We start from the raw sequence: 22,855 nt of genomic DNA, 5'->3' as shown, positions 1-22,855 counted from the left end.
ATTTTTACTTTCTATAGCATTTCCAATGCATATTACGAATCATTAGAATGTAAGGTAGGTTCTCCCGAAAGAATTTTATAGAAAAATGTTTGCTGGAGGGTCCACTATAGGTTAGGGGTCCCCTATTGGACATTATACTCTAGAAAGATGTTCAAAAAATCATGATTGTTGTCCAAAGAATCACTAAAATTAAACATTTCTACATAATCAAAAAGGATCTAATTGATTTTAATTACATATGTGGGAGCTTATTTTAATTTTTATTTAAAGTCCAAAATTATACTAATGCTACGTTTTGACAGGGCAAGTGAATTGAACAACTCAGTTGAATTCAATTGACTTGCCAAAAGTTGAACATGTTCAACTTTCTTTTCGTTCAAGTGAATTGAATTAAAGTGTTTACGCGTTCAATTCGCGTCGGATTCAGGCGACTTGCTCAATTCACTTGCCTTTGTCTAAACGTAGAATAATTGGGAGTTGAGAGACAGTTTGAAATCTCTAATTTGAAGTTATAAAAGCATTTTTTGCTTTTCCGTGTATAAAAACCGAAAGGTTTTATTTAAACGATTATTTGTGCTGTATCATTTACTCTGGACGCTTTCGAAACTACCCTTGTAAAAAGAAGAATAAAGTATGTAACGAGAACGACACAATTATCCAAATTTCATAATAAAATTAATGTATATATCAATATTATAATATGGATAATGCCGAAAGGTGTCGTATTTGTCTCAGTGATAGTCAACACGGTTTAGTTTCGCTACAGATGAAAGTTGTTGACAATTTGTCTGTTGCTGATTTAATCACATCAATCAGTGCTGTATTGGTAAGTTGTTTATAGACTATTTATTTGTGCATTCAATGAGCAATAGTGCTGTCCAATGAGCAGCTCGAAGTAGCTCGAAGTTGTTCCCGTCCTGCTCGTTCTTTTTTGTCAACAAACGGGCATGAGCGTGACAGGAACAACTTCGAGCTACTTCGAGCTGCTCATTGGACAGCATTAATGTGTTTTTTGTAGATATCTGATGAGGACTTACTTCCAAGATGTTGTTGCGAGATCTGTACCAACAAATTACTTCATGCATATGCCCTAGCAAATCTTTGTCGAGAAACAGACAAGAAACTTCGAACAATATGCAAAGATCGACAACTCGCTCTTGCAAAAGAAGACACGGTAAGAGAAGCTTCTCCAGAGATGGAAGGACAATCTTCAAACGATAACAGCATGGATCAAGGAAAATGTAACGATGATGAAACAGAAATCGGTTTAACGGTATGCTGTGCGTGTCGCACGGATTTCGAAACAACAGAAGCCTTCACAGACCATATCTCCAAGGTTCACGAGCCGGATCGAACAAGCGATGATTCAAAGAAACCATACCAATGCGACATATGTTTTAAGAGATATTTCAAGAAAACGTCGCTAAACCGACACAAGCGAATGGGCGCAATTGGTTCTAAGATTGGTGCTCTAATGAATGAAGAAGACCCAACGGATCATCGATGCTGTGGTTGTCGAAAGGATTTTGCATCAGCTGATGACCTAAAAGAACATTCAAGCTTGGAACATATTAATGAACGTGTAGTCGATGATTTGAGACCATACGAATGCGACATTTGTTTCAAACGGTACTCGAAGAAGGCATCGCTGAGCAGGCATTTTCGGGAGCGATTGGTGGAGAAGCGGCCACGGCTGTTGCGGAGACTAGCTTCTAATCAATGTTGTGGCTGCCATCAAAAGTTTTCTAGTGAGGAGCAGCTAAATCGGCACTCTAAACAGATACACGAGCCAGATCGAAGGGAAGACATAAATGGTGTTAGACCATTCGAATGCGGCATTTGCTTTAGTAGATATTTTTCTCAAGAAGCTTTCAACCGACACAGGACCTATATATGCATGGATCAGCTCTATAAATGTCAACATGAAAAGGTTTTTTTTTTTTTCATTTTATATAGGATATTGAAGTTTATGACATAATATAGTATTGTTTTATTTTGTTTTATTGTAGTGCGATAAAAGTTTCGTCAAGAGGATTATGCTTCGATTCCACGAGCGAAAATTTCACAACGGTATCCAGAGTGATGTTATCGGTCCCTACCAATGTTCCCTCTGCGGGAAAACCTTTATGCAACCAAGTTCATTAACTAATCACGAAAAAACACATACCGAAAACAAGCGCTTCGAGTGCACTGTTTGCCGGAAAACTTTTTTCAGTAAAGGTAATCTGCAAACACATCTCAAGTTGCACGGAAATCCGTACCAAGAGCGTGAACCGCGGTACGAATGTCCGGTGTGCCGGTGCCGATTCAAGACACCGAACTATCTGGAAGTGCACTCTAGAATTCACACAGGAGAAAAGCCTTACCAATGTAGGCACTGTTCGAAGCACTTTGCTCATGCATCCGGTTACAAGCGACATCTGTTGACGCATAGCTCGCTGAAACCGTTCGTTTGCCAATTCTGTGATCGTGGTTTTTCTAATCGGCCGAACATGTTAATTCACGAGAAGAGCCATGGAACCGAAAGGAATGTTAAATGTGACATTTGTGAGAAGTTTTTTGTTCATGAACGGTATATGAAAAAGCATCGTAAGCGCCATTTTTGCTGATGATATTTCTGACGAACAACAACAACGTGATAGATAAGCAAATACATTTTTTTTCGAAAGCACTCCACACGTTTCAATGTTCTAAGTACGGAAAGCCTTCAATCCGCTACCAACGATGATGGTCTGCGACTTGTTAACTTTGCTGCTGATGACCCAATGAAGCCAGTTAAAGTACATCTTAAATAGTTAATTTGAGCGCCCTCAGGTCCTCTTCAACTGCAAAAAGCCATCGTGTACGCGGCCTTCCACGAAGCCTGCGGCCTCTTCCAGGTTCTCTACTAAATATTATCTTCGCTTGACGTTCTTCCGGCATACGAACAAAAGCTAATATTCAGCCCTTTATATACCTGGTACAATTCGTGATTCCTGCGACGCCGCCAGATACCGTTCTCTTGTTTACCGCCGAGTATTGTCCGCAGCACCTTACGCTCAAACACTCCGAAAGCTCTCCGATCAGCCTCCTTTAACGTCCATGTTTCATGGCCGTATAAAGCCACCGGAAGAATCAGACTAGTATACAGCGCGAGTTTTGATTTCGTTTGCAGACTATGGGACTTAAGCTGGTTACGAAGTCCGTAATAAGCCCTATTTGCAGCTGCAATACGCCTTTTCACCTCGCGGGTAACATCATTATCGCACGTCACTAATGTTCCAAGATACACAAATTCTTCCACCACTTCAAATTTTTCACCATCCAGCACCATTTCACTACCATCACCTTGATCGTGAGTCCAATCCTCGCTGTCTCCCTCTTAAAAGGCACAAAAGCCCTCACGAAAACCTGCTTAGTATTCGCCGACGAAGGACTCTTCAAGCGGTCTCAATCTGTTGAACAGAATATGGGACATAATTTTGTACGTCGAATTAAGGAGGGTTATTCCTCGGTAATTGGCGCACTCCAGTCTGTGCCCTTTCTTAAAGAGAGGGCAAATGAGGCCGTCCAACCAGCTAGCAGGCATTTCCTCGTCTACCCATATTTTCGACATAATATGGTGCAGAACTTCATAAAGCTGCTCACTGCCATGTTTGAGAAGTTCAGCCGGGAGCTGGTCCTTCCCCGCAGCCTTATTGTTTTTTCAGCTCTTTAACCCTTAAAGGCGCAAGGCGATTTTTTTTAGAAATCGTCGGAAATATTTTTAACGTAAATAGCCATTGAAATCATTAACATTAAACGTATTTTCGGTTTGTTGTTTTAAAACAACATTGTGCATTTAAGGGTTAACAGTTTTTTTTTACCTCATCTAGTGTAGGTGGCTCCACAGCTTGTCCATCGTCGCTAATATTTATTCTGTTCACCGATGCATCGTCACTTCCACTATTCAACAAAGTCTCGAAGTGTTGCTTCCACCTGGCAGCCACTTCGGTTTTATCTATCCCTTATTGGTCGTTGCACATGACGAGAGATGGAGCTGTCTTTCTCCGCACGCCATTGACAGACTCATAAAACCTCCACATATCGTTCTGCTCAATTTTTTCCTGTGTCTCACTAATAACTTGTTCTTCGTACTCTTTCTTCTTTCTGCGGTGGGTTCGTTTTTCGGCTGCTCTTGCTTCCTTGTACCGATCTCTATTCGATCGGGTACCCGACACCAACATTCGGCTTCTGGCAACGTTCTTCTCGTCTGTCACTCTCTGACACTCCACATCGAACCAACCCGTCCTGGGTCGCCTCTGTGCAGTGCCTACCACTTCTCGTGCTGTTGTGCTCAGCGCTCCATGGATCGACTCCCATAGATCGTTGATGTTGTCGCTAACGTTGATTGCACTTATCCGTTCGTCGAGCTTCTGGCGGTACTCAGCCGATACTCCTTCCGCCGGCCGTGATCGAATTTTACTGACATCGAGGTAGTGATCAGAGTCAATGTTCGGACCTCTGAATGTCCGCACATCGATAACATCCGAGAAATGGCGCCCATCCACCAGAACAAGGTCTATCTGGTTGCAAGTTTCACCATTTGGTTGTCTCCATGTGTGCTTTCGGATGTTCTTTCGTGCAAAGTAGGTGCTACTGATGGCCATCCCTCTGGCAGTAGCGAAGTTTACTAGCCGTAGGCCGTTGTCATTGGTAGCGGAGTGAAGGCTCTCCCTACCGATTATGGGACGGAAAAAGTCCTCTCTACCGACCTGAGCGTTAACGTCTCCGATAACAATTTTTACGTCATGCTTTGGGCACTCTCCAAAGGCTTTATCAAGACATTCATAAAACGTGTCCTTCACGTCGTCAGATTTATCGTTTGTCGGCAGTGGTGGAAATTTGCGAATCTTACTCACAAAACAAGAAGTAGGCAATGCAAAAGACTCGCGAACATTTGTGTTGCCTTTCTCTTGCCTACCTACTACTCGCAGAGAAAACAAAAAAACGAACCCCGAAAAATGTTCGTGAAGCTTCGCGAGTCATTCGGGTTAATTTGCTAAAAGTCATAAAACAACCTCGGAACTTATTTCTCACTGATGTTCGAGCAACAACACAATTGTTCATTGTTCTTGTGTTTATGTCAAGTCAAATCTATTCATTGTATTCGAAGTAATCACAAAAACTCGCGACCGTGTTTTTACTCCCGAACAAAATACAGCCCGGCTTTTTGTTTTTGTTCTGCCCGTACTCGCGAACAAAGCAAGCGCCAGAAAAATGCAGGCAGTAGGTTCGCGCGAGTATGGCATTTTTGGTAGGCCCAATTACACTCTTTTCTTACTCGTGAAGCGAGTATTTCCACCACTGTTTGTCGGTGAGTAAACGTTGATTAGGCTGTAATTAAAGAATTTGCCCCGTATCCTCAACACACAGATTCGTTCGCTAATGGGTTTCCACCGCATCACTCGCTTCATCTGCTTGCCCATCACTACGAAACCAACTCCATGCTCTGCTTTTCCGCCGCCGCTGTGATAGATGTTATACTTGAATGCAGTGTTGGTCGTGGGGTCCACTGCCACGTTCACTCCAACCTTCTGCAGTTCGCGAGCCAGAAGGCTCACTCGTCCAGGTTCATTTAGGGTCCTGACATTCCAGGTACCGAATTTTCAATCATAGTCCTTATTTTGTTGCCGGGTCGGTTGCCAAAAATAACGTTCTCTTTTTCTTCTATCTCCATTTTTCGTGGTATATGAGAGGCTTCAGTAAGCTACCTTACCGGGGTCGCGTTACCTACATCGCGCTGGTGGGGCTGCCACCTTAGGTATAGTTGACGCGATACAGCATTTCGTTGATCAGCCGCTGGGTACCAGGCAGACGCTGTTTGAGCCGCACATCCTGGTGAACAGACGCTCGAGGCGTACCTTCTCACTCTAGCTGATGTCAGAAGGACAACAGTGCCCAGGCTGCACTACCAGCTAAGTACACAACCCTTAACTGGCGGTCTTTTGTCATCGGACGACCCGTGGAAGCGTGAGATAGGAACTTGTGGGGACCAGAGCTCTGTTGGGCGCTCCTTCCTTGATGTCAACCCACCATTTTGCAGCAAAAATAAATTTAAAAATCCAGATTAATCCACCTACAGTGAGATTTTGACCCTTTCTTGATCATGTGGAAATATTTTCAGACTCCATCCGCTAACTGGGCGTGCGCTAACTGGGCCAAAGCCCACTTAAAAAGCAGTTATCCATCAAAAAACAAAGACTAGGCTGTGAGGGGAGTCTAAATAGTATATTATTGTCGTTCCATGTAAAACATTGATCATAACAATGCATCGAAAATCCCCTCGACAGCCCAGTTTAAAAACGGCGCTCGTTAACTGCACTGATGTTTTAGCCCAGTTAGCGAATGGATGCTGTATATAGGGTTAGTTTTGGGGAACCGAAAGACTCGCGGTTTGGTCGAGGTTAGGGAATACAATAATACAGTAGGAAGAGAAAGGAATTTAGGGTACTTAATTAATTACAATGCCTGATGTTCACATGGTTGACATTCTTGGTGATGTTTCACATCTGTAACGGGACACATTTCTTTGGGGAGACAAGAACGAGAGGAAGGCAAACGGATGGGGTTTTACGGCGGACATGGGAGTGACGACAAGATTAAGACATTCTTAAGGGATTACGATAGCAAAGGGGATAGGTGGACAATGGTTACAGTCTGACATCAGCAACTTTCAAGAATTGGTAGACAAGGGACATGTTTTCGAGTTCAAGACCCGCCAACACTTCCCTAATAGGCTTTGGTTGTTTTCCTCGGGAAATGTTCAGTTAGCGCAGATCTGGAGCCACGATGCTCTTCGCACTCCCACACGACATAATCTACCCAACTCCCTATTTGTCCATTTCTGCTGCCAGCTTAACAAGGTTTCCTAACAAGCTAATGTGATTTGGTGATTTGCCTATCGTAAATATGACCTTCCACAGCGCCCACTTTAGCCAAAGAGTCCGCTTTCTCATTGCCCGGAATCGAGGGTTTTGTTCAAGTAGCTTCTCGAAGTTGTTAATGACCAATGGAAGAAGCAGGAATAAGTGAAACCACAGATAGTGCGAAAAGAAATCGAGAGATGAGAATGAACCGATGAGTAGTGAGTGCAGCAGAAAACACTAAGTTGGATTCAGAAGATTGATTCAATTTAGACTCAATGATTCGTTTTGCGGCCTGATTCTTTCTGCCGAATCCTTAATTAATTTTGTCTGTTTGTTAATTTTGTCTGTTTGTTTTTTGGAATGATTCGTTACTATCTGAAGCCAAACGGCAGACAAATAAAATAAATCCGTGAAGGGTTTGAAATTAACCTTTTTTGCCATTTTTGAAAGTTATACTTTACATAGTATAAAAAGTATACTATCCGAAATTATAGATTATACTTGGACAGAATAACGCGAAAATATCAGAGTCTCTTAATTCTCGTGTATACATGAATGAGACAGTGTGCCATGAGCTACAAAAGCTCACGTAGCACCGATTCAGTGCGACGAGAGAAACTAGCGCGCGCATGAAATAACTAAGTGAGCGTGTCTCAATGTACGTCTCATGAGACTCATCTCATGCGCTAGAAATGCATAGCTGGCGTTACTTTGGCGACGATATTATTGAATGAAAATTTCCCGCCCAAGCTGTTTTACGCATCTCCGTTGTTGTTTGCAAAGGTTTGCCATGGCAAACAGCGCATGAGCTGATTGCATTGAAATTTCTCAATGCGACTCACCAACGTTAATGTGAGGTGCAAAAGCTCCGTGAGACTCGCGCGCTAAAGTTTATATGCACGTAACAATCTATGTTCATTCTCATCCTTTTTAGTACGCGTGCATGATGTCTGGAAAATATTTGTGTTAGTATTCTGTCTTCAGTAAAACGTGGTAAAACCAATGACGAATGTATTGGTCTTTTTTTATCATTTGTGTTAAGTTTCCGCGTTTTTCAAATACCTGCCGATAATCATCCTAAACATTGAATAAATTTCACTATCAGCATCGATAAAAATGTAAGCAACGGTTAAGATTAATGTTAAACAAGATGTCAATTATTCCAACTATTCATTCTTTTTGTAGCTCCATCCCGATCTATTCAGCGAGACGCAGAAGATTTGAAGAAAAAATCGTGACAAACAATGTCACCACAAACGGAGTTGTGGACACGTCCAGACTAGTCAGGTCGGCCAAGATCATGGCCGCAGTCCCAAACGTGCGCACATTCGGTCGCAAATGGAAAATTCTGAGCAAAGGAATTTATTTGCCGCTACCGTTGTCCATTCGGGGACGGGTCGCAGCACTGGATTCGATGCCTCACCTATAGAGCATCAGACTTTGCAGCATTCAGCACCGGCATCCTACGTGCGGAACAATAATTCTCATCACCGTTGACTCGCACACCGACATGCATGCTCCGGTGTTACGTCCCGAAAAAAAATAGATAGTCCTCATCCTTGCGTGAGAACCACCAAACAAAGGATCAAGAAAACGCACGCACGAAATCGGAACATCACAAGCATTAGCGACCACTACCGCTCAGGAGAACGACGGAATGCTGAAAATGTACCCCAAAGCCAGGCCTGGGTCGAGTTTGATTCGTTGCGATTCACCTTGAAAGTTTTATATTATCGAAGTCTGCCAATTCAATATAAGCGATTGTACCGTCGTGCGGGGCTTCTTTTGATTCCGGGGGCTACTTTGGATTTTTGATTTTTTGAAAAAAATAAACGGAAAAAATACCAAATTTAAAGCAGAAAGTTACCATCCAACTATCAACAAGACACCCGATTGGTGATAATGACAATTTAAAAGTAATTTTCGTTATAATTCTTGTTTTAAAATGTCCAAAGTAGCCCCTGATTTATCAAAAGAAGCCCCGCACGACGGTATGTTAGCATTCAATAAAAATAGTGAGACTTTTATTTTGATTTTCCTTTAATGCATTATAAAAACAAAACAATAACAATCATAACCTATAAATCATAAGCCAATCGAAAATAAGCTAAATAAGCATTAAGCTTATTTATACTAGCGAACGATTTTATTAAAGTTATACTAACATGGTATCACAGACAAACAGACATAACACATTGAACATTTACTCATCAAATCAATCGTCGTTCAAACACTAACGACATCTGTTGATTTCAGTTAGTTGGGCAAATCACAAACCAGTCGGTAGTGATCAAACGTCAAACTCGAGCAAAGCCGATGCGCGCGCCACGAGTGATCGATTGGCCAACTAATGATTATTTGAATTGACTAGTAAATTAGTGAACGATGGAAATTTGACGAGTGTTATGTCTGTTTGTCTGTGATGGTATACTTGGATTTAATACAAGCTTGGGGTCAACCAGGCGAATAGCCTTTTAGAATGACTTTTAATCTATTTAGTATAGATTTTTTCCAGAGTGTAGAGGTGACGCAGGGCTGGTAGCGACTGAAGCCACTCAAAATAGTGACTTTAGTGACCAAAGCTGACGAAAAAAGGGACCAAATAGTGACTTTCAGTTGCAGAAAAAGTGACCAAATAGTGACTTCTAATTTCAGTTGCAAGTTCGATGAGACGAAATCAGATTTTGGGTCGAAGGAGAATTTTTTTTCGTAATTTGTGGCGGAAAACATCTTTCACTAACCATTCTTTTCTCTTAGAACAAACTTAGAAGAGAAACGAAAATCGTACTCGCTAACTATTATCTACTTAGTGACTAAGTAAATTTGTATTGCCCTCTCTTTTACCCCCTTTAACCCCAGTATTTGAAATTTTACTCAATATATGTAAAAAGCAGGACAATTCAAAACTATGAGTAGTCTGCAAGCAAATCAAATGTTTATGCCACTGGATGTGAGCGAAATATGGTTATCACTCTTAACACCTGTTTTTCTTTTCTGAAAATTATTTCTCGGTGAAAATCTGCGTAAATGAGCATTCTCTTCTCGTGAGAATGAGTGAAAGTTTCGATCATTGGATTAGCTGAACACCTACTTAAGAAAGATGCAGAGAACTCTACGATTTGTCATAGGTGAAACGGATGTTTTTTTTTTAATTTTTAGTGCGACAGGAACAACAGTACGGATCGTTTTAGTAGAAAACGATACAAAAATTATGGAGATTCATGTACAACGAGCCTGGGATTGAACCCTCGACCTCCTGCTTGTAATGAGAACCATGCTCTCTGAACTTTTAAATATTTTTACTCCAAAATACGCAGGTTTTCCGACTTGCTGTGCGTATTCATGAATGATTTTTGCTATGGAATTCGACAGCGCATGCAATCTTCAAAATTGGGGAGACTTGATGATCGCCTTTCTATGATATCTATGATACTCAATAAATATTTTTTAGAGCAAACCCTTCATCACATCTGTCAAATCTACAAAAAAAAAATAGCCGCTTGAGAACAAATTAAACTTTCTTGAATTTTTTAGACAAATTTTTATATGGATGCCCAATGAGGGAAGTCTGCTTAAAACATCTTTAGGAGGAACAAAACACAGTAAATAAGTTTGTCAATTAAAAAAAACTCGCAACATAACGATCATATGTCTACAGGATCTATTATAAAAATACGCTATAACAATACTACTTTAGTTCTTGGTAAAACAGGGAAGAATCAAGTCTTCCCACCATCCCCTACTGCATAAAGTTTGAGTTAAAAAAACACGAAATCGACAGGTCTCCTGCTTGCATGACTGTATACCAATTTATAAATTGTGACGTAAAACACCTTCAATTAGCTACTGATGAAATGCCAATAAGAGCAGCGAGTTAAATGGCTGGCAAAGTTACAGAGCGATAATTTTTCCATGGTCCGTAATTTCATTTCCGCCATGAACAAAGCATCTTCCGATGAATACATAAAGTCTTATAAAAAATCTTAGTCAATAGTTTCAAAATAGTTGAAAATAGTGACTTTTTGCGAGAAAAAGTGACTTTAGTGACTTGAGGTCGAAAAAAGAGACTTTTTAGTGACTAGCCCGAAAAAAGTGACCAAGTCACTAAAAAGTGACCCGCTACCAGGCCTGGGTGAGGGAAAGATTAGCGCTAAGTGAACCGATTTTTCCCATACCTGCCCATCAGATGAACGAAGAACTTAGCCGGCTTATGTTTTTTTGAAAAGACAACCATCTCAGTTTTCTCCGGAGAGCATTCGATACCCAGCTTTAAAGCCCAAAGTTGCTCTTTTTTAGCGAAAGCTAACTGAATTTCTGAAGAAAGCAACGCAAGACAGTCGTTCGTCCCATTTCCCTTGCGAAAACCAAATTGTGTAACTGACAGCACACCATTAGATTCAACCCATTCTAAACTTGGTCTAAAACTATAGACGACGATTGTCGCAGCGGTTCCCTTTGTTATCGTCCCCAAACATTTTGGGTTACTTACTTACTTACTTATGGATCCTGTACACCTCCGGTGGTGCAAAGGGCCGACTTGAAAGATCTCCATCCTGAGCGATGCCCGGCTATCGCTTTAACCTGTTGCCAGGTTAGATTTCGGTCGACTTCTTTTATTTCTTTATTGAGGCTTCGCCGCCATGAGCCTCTGGGTCTGCCTCTGCTGCGATGTCCCGCTGGGTTCCAGTCTAATGCTTGCTTCGTTTCCGCCCCTACGTAGAGTGTGGCCGACCCAGCCCCACTCCCGATCCCGAATTTCTGTTGTTATCGGCATCTGGTGACAACGACGATGGAGCTCGTTGTTTGAGATCCAGTTGTGAGGCCACCAGGCCAGAATTGTATACCGCAGGCATCTGTTAATGAACACCTGCAGCCGTTGAGTGTTCTCCACTGATACACACCATGTTTCGCTAGCGTATAACAGCACAGATTTCACGTTAGAGTTGAAAATTCGTATTTTGGTGCGTTCACTTATCTGCCTGTTTTTCCAGATATTTCTTAAACTCGCAAAGGCAGCCCTTGCTTTCTTGATCCGTGCGCCTATGTCGATCTTGGTACCGCCGTCTGACGCTCGTACTGTGCTTCGATGAGGCCGATGATTTTCTCAGGAACACCCTTGCGTCTCAGGGCGCCCCACATATTCTCGTGATTGAGACGGTCGAAAGCTTTTTTCGTAGTCAATAAATACCAAGTAAAAGGACTCTTGGAATTCGTTGACCTGCTCCAAAATGATGCGGAGCGTGACAATATGGTCCACACAGGATCTTCCGGCACGGAATCCGGCCTGCTGCCGCCGGAGAGTCGCATCGATCTTCTTCTGAATCCGGGCTAGGATAATTTTGCACAGAACTTTGAACAGAACATTTTGGGTACCTATCTGTCAAAACATACTGATTTTTCCTTCGTTGACATTGAGTGCCCTATCCTCGCCATCAAAAGATGTTTCGCCGGTGACCTTACCTCTATTTTGAGGGCTCACCAGTCACCGCGAATATTTGTTTCAAATACATTATTACTCTCCCTAAAACTGGTTCTAGCTGGATTAGACATTTCGTTAGAAGATTGGACGGATTAACTTTTGGATGGATTTCGGAATCAGTAATTTTAGCTCCTAATACGTATCACAAGATAAATTATTAGGTTTATTATCTTTAATGCTGTGTAAAATCACAAATTCTATTAACAAAATGTACATCATAGTGGGTTATTGCCATTTAAAAAGTGACTGTACACACTTATAAACCTAGATCTCGACACCGAGAGCGGAACAAGCATAGGTGTATTCTCATGTGTTGCTTTCGATTCATCAAAATCATCTAATGAAATACTAGTATATACCTAATATGTCCAGAGTAAATAAATAGTCCGCTATTAAATTAATAAATCTATTCACAAAACCAAAACTTCCAGTCTAATAAAAATATTTTACACATTTCTATCCACGTCAATGGTTCAGAAAAAAGGCAACAAAAACAACTCGTTGTCTTCAATATTGTGCGAAAATCTATCTCCCTCTTCTAATCGTACAGAAATCTTCACTGATAATAGTTACTATACAGTTGTGTTTAGATTAAATTTTGGTTTTAGAAGCGAGTTATTCCATATATCCTGTACATTCCGTTCCGCTCTACCATATACTCACTAATGCTTGCACACATCCAAACACATGCCGTCACTGTCTTGCTTACGGTAGTTTACATTCAGAATTCCTAGTTAAAACATGATTTAAAACAAACATAAACCTGTTTTGAATAGTGATGGCGACTAACATTGATCAATCCTTCTTTGTCAAACCGGCCTGTTTCCACGGTCATGGATTTCACTGATGGCTACCGGATGGTAGTTGTCCCACTCATTCAATTTCAACTACCTCTAAAATGTTTTCTGAAAAAAAAAATATAAAAATGTGAATTAAAATAAAACAATTTATGGATGTCAAAAATTTTATTAATGAATTTTATAAATGCACTGAGTATATTCATTTTTTTGTGTCTTTATTAGTGAGACTTTCAGCCCGAGGCTGGCTCGTCTCCGGCACTGAGGATATGGTTTCTATGTCCAGGTGATACAGGACGTCGAACGTAATCGACTATTTCACACGTATTGTTTTGTGCAATGCCAACCGAGTAGGATGAGTATTTAGTTATGTCTGGCATCCACACACAGCTTCATTAGTAATTGCGCTCAATGAAGTAGGATTGTGGATTACGGTCTTGGTAGTCATATGGCTACTGCTTCTACCTCATATGCAGGAGGTCGTGGGTTCAATCCCAGGTCCGTTCCATTCTTCTACTTTGTATCTTTCTCATGTTCTTGCAATCGCTAGAACTGGAAATGGACTTCCACACCGTTTCCATTTCTATCCTATACCTCCAACTTGACTATTCTGGTAGTAGTTGCTAGCATTGGAAATGAACTACAAAGCTCGTTTCCTACATCCAATTCTCGGGTACTTATTCAAAAGGATGTATGTGATTTTGTAAACAAAAAATCAAACGTCGATTTGTCCAATCTGATGGCACTCCCATGCAAACCAACACCACCAACAGGTAGCCGAAACCTCCCCTATCTGTCTATGGTGATGGTTTGCGTGGGACGGCTATCAGATCGGACAAATCGACGTTTGAATCTTTGTTTACAAAATCACATACGTCCTTTTGAATAAGTACCCGAGAATTAGAAATTCCATTAGTTGGTTTCTCCTATCTATCACATGGGCAGCTCGTTAACCAAGACGAACCTCTGTGTCTCGAACCCAACCCAAAAATTCCAATAAATTCCGTATGAACTCGTGGCAAGTGCAGAGGTATATACGACTTGCAGTGGGCGATTGATTGCAACATCGTTTCCTACCGCTTCCCTACATTGACTTGCATTCTGACGTGGCAGGCGCCAGTGTGAGCTAACAAATAAAATCACCAGTATTGTACATTGAAGGTGCTAGTCCTAAGCAAACATCTGTCGGTGCTCTGTGCAAGAACAGCTGATCTGGTCATAATGGAGTAGCAACTACGGGCAGTCAATCAAGCTCAAGCTCAATTAACTGGAATGTGGATTGCTGGTATTGCACAAAAGTAGAGGGTTGTATCAACAATACGACCGCGAATTGCACGTAGAATTACGTATAGTGCGATAGTGGATAGGAAATTTGATCACCAACATTTTATGCATAATTGCAGGGGAAGAATATTATATGACTTGAAACACGTGTTTCTTATGCAAGGGCACGCAGGGCACAGCAAGGACTCTTGCTTTCAATAGTCTCAATATCACAAATAGAGCAGATAGGACAAACAAATCAGAATCAACTTGATTTACACATGATATTATGTATATATCGAAGAAATTTTAGGAACCTTAAATCAATGTTTGATTGCTATCCATAACACCCTGAAGTCAAGAACGATTTTTACATTCATCACTTGATAAATTATTACTTTCAGAACCTAAAGAATACGAGTACCGAATCAGTTTTACTATCTTGCTGCATACAGGAACAAATTTCTGAAACGATAATCAAACTAAATATAATCAATAGTACTTACGCTGTTGCTGTTGAGTAGTGGGCTTTCGCGGTGTAATCGTTATACCGCTACCAAACCGTTTCTGTGCCGCCAGACCCTGAAATTGATACAGCACAGTGATATACTACTTTGAATCGCTCCATGTGTTAGTTCATACCTGGTTGGGCTTCTTCGCCGCTGGTGGTTGATAAGCGGACCGAACCTCACTTATAGTGATCGAGCTGTTCTTAGCCTTGAGATTGTCGATCAGCGTCGGTTCCGTCGCTTTTCGTTTCCGAACGGTTATACTATTGCCGGTCGTTATACCGGCCGGTAATCTTGGGCCTGTCCCACCGGATGATGAAGCGTTCGATAGCGCTTTTAACGTTGGGTTTATTGCGTTTCTGTAATTATTCCGAATGCATACTGATTACAACTAAAGGAATTGAAGAAGATTCACGCAACGATATCATCAAAGGCATTTACAGAGTTCCACTAGTACAGGAATTTATTAAAACAATTATAAAAACACAACAAATGCCATAAACAAAATAACTTGTGAATAAATTAGGACGAATAAAAACAAACTTACATGTTACGTTTTGTAACGGCATTTGGTAGTCCACTGTGCGCCTTCACAACCATGTTTGGTCCAGGGAGCACCTTCCGAACGGTCGCTGCACCGGGCGTGGTTTTCGTGATCACCAAGTCCTGCTTTCGACCTAAACTCGCTCCCAGTGCGGAAGGATTCATGGCCAGCGTCGAATTGTTGGTCGCGTTTGTCGAACTGGCAGCGGATGCCACGTTCATCAACGCTGGATTGCTCATAGCTATTCGCTGTCCGGCGCTGGTGATTTTTGTTATACTGACACTGTCTGCTAGAGAAGACTTATTCACCCGCCCGGCGGCGGAAAGTGCAATGGGTGATTTGTTCTGTTTTTGACTGGTTTGCAATCCAGAAGTAGCTTGTGACGCAAATATTCCCACGGGATGAGCTCCAGGAGACTGCTTCGCAGATGCTGGTCGTACTGGTACCAGTTGGTTCCCAGGGTTCTTCGGTTTTGCTACATTCAATTGATTCGGATTGTTGTTATTGCTGCTCATACGCTGCTGTAGTTCTCGCAATTGTTGTGCAGCTATCAAACCTCTCGGTACAGGATTTGCTGAAGGAGATGTCGATGCGTTCGACGGAATCGAAGCTCTCATCTGCGCGTTTGGACTAGCTCCTGTTGTTAGATTAGGTGAGCTCAACTGTAGAGACTTGGCGCTTGTTATCACAGGAACTTGCTGCCTTGGTAGAGCGGATTGCTTGTTAATCACGGGAGATGATCCCGACAGGGGAGTACGGATAAGGTGATTTTGTGGTAGCTGCAACTGTCGAGCTGTTTGTGGCCTCTGAGTTCCCATTAGTGGAGTCTGTATCGGAGATGCCCGAATTGGTTTGTTGCGAGACATAACAGTAACAGGTGAGAGAGTTTTAGAGCCAACTAGTGACGTAGGAACTGCCTTCATGCTCTCGACATTTTTAACGGCAATGGTAGGTTTCGCTAAGTTGGTTATGCTCTTTGCACTTAGCATGATGTCTTTAGATTGATCTTTCTTCTTCTCTTCTGGGTAGACTATACCCATGTTTATCTTTTTCACGACTTTGTCTTGTTCTTGCTGGGACTTTGAACCAGTGGCGTTGATAGACAATGGATCCCTAACAATGATATGCGGACGGGGAATACCATCGTCGTCTACGTCGTCGTCATCGCTGGCCACAACTGTTGTTGTCAGAGGTACTGGCTGAGGATCAAGAGTTGGTTTCGATCGTTCCGGTGGCTTATGAAAATTGATCCGGGATGACGGTTGCGTGATAGATAAAGCTGGTGTAGTAGGTGGTAGTGAAGTAGTGGATAATACTGGCGAAGAGGCTGTTGTCGTGGTGGTCGTTAAAGCACTAGGAACGCTTCGTGGTACATGAACGGAAGGGGCAGGTAGCGGTGTTTTTAGATGAGAGAATGGTCCGGATGAAGCAGCCGATGACATTGGCATGGGTTGCTCATTGAGCATATTGATCAGGGCAGCGTTTCCCCCGGACATACTGCTTGGGCTTTGTGTATTTTTTGGTGGGGCTAGCTGAGGAGATGAATGAGGAACAGGTGTTGAGATGGATGGCCCGGGAGGGAAACCGTTGAACTGCTTCAAGGAACTTAAAGCGTTGTAAGGTGAAACTCCTGCCGAAGTAGTCGACGCACTGGGAGAGACGGATGTCGCTGTTGCTGTTGTGATTGTACTGGAACTCATTGCCGTGGACATTGATTTGGCGTACAGATCTAGCAAACTCTGAAGAGCAACAGTGGAATTATAATTGGTTGTTCCACTCGATCCCTGTCCATTCATCGCAGCCGACAAACCGTAGTCTGGTAAGGTGCTAGAAGATGTTTGTGGAAGCCCGAAATTCTGGTATGGAGATTTGCCCATGATGGACGAGTAGCTGGGATCGTTCAACATGGGCAAAGGCTGGTTTCCATATGGGTACATCAGCCTATTCAGGCCAGATCCGTAACCGAAATCACTCCTATACATATCGGCCAACGTTCCTGATAGTCCGGAGTAGCCGAGTGGTGGATACGGCCCAATACCAGATCCGGGGGCTCCAGGGAACATCGAACCCATGAAATTTGGCATCATGTTCATATTGCCCAGGTAAGATGGCTTTTCATTGTTTTGGATTTCCCGTTCGTATGCCGCCCATGCCTCGCGTTTGTCTTCCTCACTCAGGTCCTGTTCCGGCTTATTTTCCAGCAGAGAATCATGTTCATGATACTTGAAAGCACAATCCGGATGATTCCTCAGCAAGCAAGCAAGTACATCATCAGCCGGAAGAATGGGTACCTCTCTCACTTGGTCCGCTACTTTCGATAAATTGTACAATTCTGCCAGTTCCGAGAAACTGTAATGTCTATCGATTTGCTGCTCATCTACAACCCGGAAACTCATGGCTTGTTTAGTTACCGATCGGGAGTACACCTTTTCTTCCATAGTTCCCATCGCCAGCAATCGGTACACGTAACACTTCCTTTTTTGGCCCAATCTAAATATTCGGAATATGTTCTGCTGATCGTTGGATGGATTCCAAGAGGTGTCCAAAATGATCACCCGATTCGCTCCTATAAGATTGATACCTTGCCCGCCAGCTTTTGCCGAAATCAGGAAGCATTTCGTTCGTTTATTAGACGGATCATTAAAAGACGTTATCATGCGATGTCGAATATTTTTCTGTGTTTTTCCGTCCAATCGATAGTAATCCTTACCGGATTCCCATGGACCCTTGTACGCACTGTATCCATAAACATCGGCCATCGATTCCTTCTCCCGGTTGTGTATCTTTGCCATAAAGTGTTCAACCACATTCAACACTGCCACAAACGCAGAAAATATCAAACATTTTTCGCCACGCTCCTCACATTGCTTCAAGATTTCGAACATTATTCTAAGTTTGCCGCTTGGATACAACGATTCCAGATCGTTCGCCTCCAAATGCTTCCGCCACCAGTCATTTGTGACGGAGAGAGCGCCCGACGCAATGTCGTTGTAATCATCTGGTCGATCATCATCCGAGTCCGGAGTCGAGGTCAACCGGAACCGGGCGTCCCGTTTGCTTTTCTCTTGCACTGCCGTCTCCCATGCCTTCTCCAGTACCTTGGGATGTGTCCAAATCTGGAAAACAGTTTCAATTTAAAACAAATTTAGTCAATGATTAATTCTACATTCTTGACAAAAATATATTTCTAATGAGATGAATCAATAAACGATTGTAGGTACGACATTTCGCGGTAAAACATTCCGCGGTTAACCATATCGCGGGACAACATCTCGCGGTCTACCACTTCGCATTTCTTACCATTTCGCGGATCGTGTTATTTGGCGGTGTACCATTCCGCGGTTGATACTATTTCGCGATAAATACCATTTCGCAGGTTTAATTTGACTAATATTACCAGTAGTTCAATAATGTGTTCTTTAGCTGTATGAAGCCTCAAAACCGACACAATTATGTAAAACGAACAATCATTGAATTAACATTAGACTTGTATGAATTCAATTCTCCAATTTTAAACATTTAAACATGTTTTGATCATTGAAACATCATTTGTCATTTGGATTCGTTGGATTATAAATGCTATAAATAAATAAAAAGCATTTTTTGAAGTTTGAAGCATTACTTTCTGGTTGTACCGAAGGGACGATGGGCTTGGCGGCAATGGAAACGGTTTAGCGGGTCGGGGATGTAGTCCTGCCTCCCTCGTTTGCTGTTGGGGGTGGTCCCTAACCACGCACTTCCTGGACAACCCAGAATGTCTGTTGACCAGATTCCACCTTCATTGCTTAGGAAGAAAAAAAAACACACACACACATCCATATACACGGACTGGCAGACATTTGTTCAGTTTGACGAGCAGAGTCGATTGGTATATAACATCATGGGTCTCCGAGACTTCTATAAAAAGTTTGGTTTTGGAGTGAAATGATAGCCTTTCGGTACAACTTTGTTGTACGAGAATAGCAAAAAGCTCGAGGAAAAAGCACGTCAGTACGCGCTGCCGTCACAAACTCAAATGACTCGCACACGGCAAGCACTGCTTCTTTTATACACAAAGAAAATTTTGCGATGGACCCGAAGGCCTGTGGCTTACGTCATTCTGATGTCTGTGTTAGGAATGCGCGAATGGGATCGGTTACACTGAAGTTTTTCCTGTCTTTGGCAAGAAATAATATTTTCAATAGCTTATCGTTAATAATCTTAAATATCCATCGAAAGATAAAGGCGCTAGTAACGTTCGAACTATTCGAAAAGAAAGACGCAAGTCATACGCAAAAATGCACGTTTTGGTTTGCACAGCCGAGTCAATACATTAGTGGTTTGCACAGAAATCACTGCTGTTTAAAAAAATCAAATTCCTGTATTTTTGAATAGAGGAAAACGGGGATCCATTTCTTCATGGATTAGTTAGAGGAAGTACTAAGAATTGCTCTAGGGTTTTTTTCAATCATTTTTTAAAATGGCTTTTCTGCACGAATAAATCAAAACAATCAGTTCTACAAGTGTTGTACAACCGGAAATTTCGCACAATACATCAAAAACAAAATGTTAAGAATAATCAGGAGGTGTAGACTTTACTAACTCAGGAATAGAGGCGTGCGTCGCCACTGATTATATGGCGGTATCGGTGTGCCGCTGATACCTCTAAAGAAAATTCCGAAAAACTACAGAATAAATACAGGTAATATAAAGAAATGCCTTACCTTTCTCAGCGATGTGTAATCAGCGAGAAGCTTGAACTTTTTACCTTTGGCAGCTTCTCCTGCTTCTCCACTTGGTGTTGTATATTCGTTCATCTGCAAAAATACCTCGTACATTTTTTCCTGGAATAAAAATGTTTCCAAATCAAAATTTAAACTTCAACAAGGGCACTAGGGTGGCTCAAAAAACACTTTTTCAAATTTTTTGATGGGCCGCCCTCTTATTCGGTTCTATTTGATGCCCTGATGCTCTGGACAAAATTTCAGCCAAATCGGTCAACGTTTGGGCAGTGCTAAACTCGTTGGAAGTTTATATGGAAAAATGTATGCAGAAACATCAAAAAACAGTGATTTGCAGTTGGACGGCACAATTTACGATCAAGAACCATGATACTCAAACAGTTCTTAAAAAATAAAATACATAATGTTATGCTGAAAACCGCGAGAAGATTAGAGTTTATTACGCAAAGATATAAGCATTTTACTGGAGTGTTGTAGGGGTGAATTTATTTCTTTTCAAAGGTAAAAGAAACGAAATTTGCTCAAACCCCACTGCAGAGAAATGCTAATAACTTAGCCGGGCAAACTCGAATCTTCTCGCGGTTTTCTGCATAACATTCTGTATTAAATTCTCCAAGATCTGAAAGAGTATCACAGTTCTTCATCGTAAGTTGTGCCGTCCAACTGCAATTCACTGTTTTTGGATGTTTCTGCATACATGTTTCCATATAAACTTCCAACGAGTTCAGCACCGCCCAAACGTTGACCGATTTGGCTGAAATTTTGTCCAGAGCATCAGGGCATCAAATAGAACCGAATAAGAGGGCGGCCCATCAAAAAATTTGAACAAAGTTTTTCCCATACTAATTTGAGCCACCCTAAAGGGCACCCTCCCGCATCATTCAGGGTAAACTGACTAGAACTAAAAAAAAATGAATCGCTCATCAATAGCGACAGCAGGACTTACTTGTACAGGCGTGAGTGGAACGAATAACACATACTCAAATTTCTCCGGTAGAAATTCCTTCAGTACGCCAGCTTCCCTCCGCTAAAATGGAACAGTATTAGTACTGGTACAATCTAAACAGGTATAGAAACGATGAATAATACCTGAACAAACTTAGACAGCTTATTATGCAAAACGTACGACCGCTGTTTCATGATCTTGATTGCTCTGCTGTCTGAATCCTTGTGTTGACCGTTCTTGATGGGATTAGCATATAGGTTATTGAACTCTCGATCACTCCCCAGGAATGATGGTTTGATGAAGTTGACCATGCAATAATCTGCATAAACGGGCAGAATTTGAAAGCATGTTATTCATATTTTTAATTTATAATATCTAGGGACGACAATTTCATCTTTTAGAGAAAATTTAGTAGTTTTTATTTCAATTATGAAAGCATTTTTAAACAAATTCAATATTCTGTAATATATTTTTATGCTCACATATGAGGGTAATGACAAATCCAGACAAGTAGCCCGGATAGGGGCCTATTCCAGGCACATGGTCAAAAACTTTAGAAGATGAGAGGGATGTTCTTCTTCTTCTTCTTCTTCTTATTGGCATTACATCCCCACACTGGGACAGAGCCGCCTCGCAGCTTAGTGATCATTAAGCACTTCCACAGTTATTAACTGCGAGGTTTCTAAGCCAAGTTACCATATTTGCATTCGTATATCATGAGGCAAACATGGTGATACTTTCATGCCCAGGGAAGTCGAGACAATTTCCAATCCGAAAATTGGCTAGACCGGCACCGGGAATCGAACCCAGCCACCCTCAGCATGGTCTTGCTTTGTAGCCGCGCGTCTTACCGCACGGCTAAGGGCCGATGCCCACGTAGCGGTTTTTCAACGCCACGTGCACGAAGCGTTAAAATAACGCTGGTGTGCATCGGCGTGGTGACGCTGCGTTACCGCTTTTGCCCGGTGCACACCTGCGTCTTTTTGACGCCACGTGCACTCTGCGTTGAAATGACGCTACGTGAGCATCGAGCATAAGGAGGGCCCCTATGAGAGGGATGTACCGAAGCTCAATAACCTCCCGGGAATATATGTCGTATGGAATCAGATTTGGAAGCGTTTACTTTATTATGGTGTTCATCATAATGATTTTGAACAACCTATCTTGATTTGATAACGGCTTTTAATACTTTTATTGGGAAACTTCATTGAAAAATGGACTGAATTCGGAAATAAAATAAGGCCATTTCTTGTTCAAATTCAGTTACTCAACAACTATCAAGATAATATAATGCATGAATAAAATAAATATTACCTAAAAATGTACGCAAAAAATAACTAATGTTGAAAATAGCGGCGTTAAGGTACAGTGGGGCAAGTGGGTAAAGGAAATCGTATATTTCATGTTCATCAAGTCATACAAGTTGAATATAATATTGAAATTGATCATATTTATGACATAACGAATCATCTATCCAATCTTTATATGCCTGCGAAAAAGATCTTTGAAAAATACTGTTAGGATACAAAATATTTGGAAAGCAAAAAAATCGGTTTCAATTTTTCACTTGCCCCACATGTGGGGTAAGTGAAAAAATGATTTTAAAAGAGAATTTTCCGATATAACACATTTTCTGTTCATATATTTCATGCAAATGATAATTATACTGAATAGAGCATAACTATGATCTGTTGTGATGCTTTTTGACA

The 22,855-nt window shown here is 41.6% G+C and overlaps 2 protein-coding genes across 2 annotated transcripts in view; one reads left to right on the top strand and one right to left on the bottom strand.

Moving 5' to 3' along the window:
- The first annotated feature begins 573 nt into the window (after positions 1-573).
- On the top strand, positions 574-2,671 carry LOC134213761 (zinc finger protein 70-like). The gene is made up of 3 exons (XM_062693081.1): positions 574-826; positions 1,019-1,930; positions 2,010-2,671. Exons 1-3 carry the CDS (start codon positions 701-703, stop codon positions 2,607-2,609), a joined length of 1,638 nt encoding a protein of 545 aa, XP_062549065.1. The 5' UTR covers positions 574-700; the 3' UTR covers positions 2,610-2,671.
- A 9,831-nt stretch (positions 2,672-12,502) lies between these two features.
- The window catches only part of LOC134213751 (transcriptional regulator ATRX-like), a 44,257-nt gene continuing 33,904 nt past the window's right edge, over positions 12,503-22,855 (bottom strand). Inside the window, exons 3-9 of the mRNA XM_062693070.1 lie at positions 21,290-21,465; positions 21,147-21,227; positions 20,183-20,302; positions 15,483-18,595; positions 15,069-15,294; positions 14,933-15,008; positions 12,503-13,271 (exon numbers count right to left, since the gene is read on the bottom strand). Coding sequence (XP_062549054.1) covers positions 13,240-13,271; positions 14,933-15,008; positions 15,069-15,294; positions 15,483-18,595; positions 20,183-20,302; positions 21,147-21,227; positions 21,290-21,465 — 3,824 coding nt within the window. The 3' untranslated portion in view covers positions 12,503-13,239. The remainder of the gene's footprint in view (positions 13,272-14,932; positions 15,009-15,068; positions 15,295-15,482; positions 18,596-20,182; positions 20,303-21,146; positions 21,228-21,289; positions 21,466-22,855) is intronic.

Source organism: Armigeres subalbatus, chromosome 2 (assembly GCF_024139115.2).
Source record: "Armigeres subalbatus isolate Guangzhou_Male chromosome 2, GZ_Asu_2, whole genome shotgun sequence".
NCBI lineage: Eukaryota > Metazoa > Arthropoda > Insecta > Diptera > Culicidae > Armigeres > Armigeres subalbatus.
This window is presented reverse-complemented; position numbering and strand designations above follow the sequence as displayed.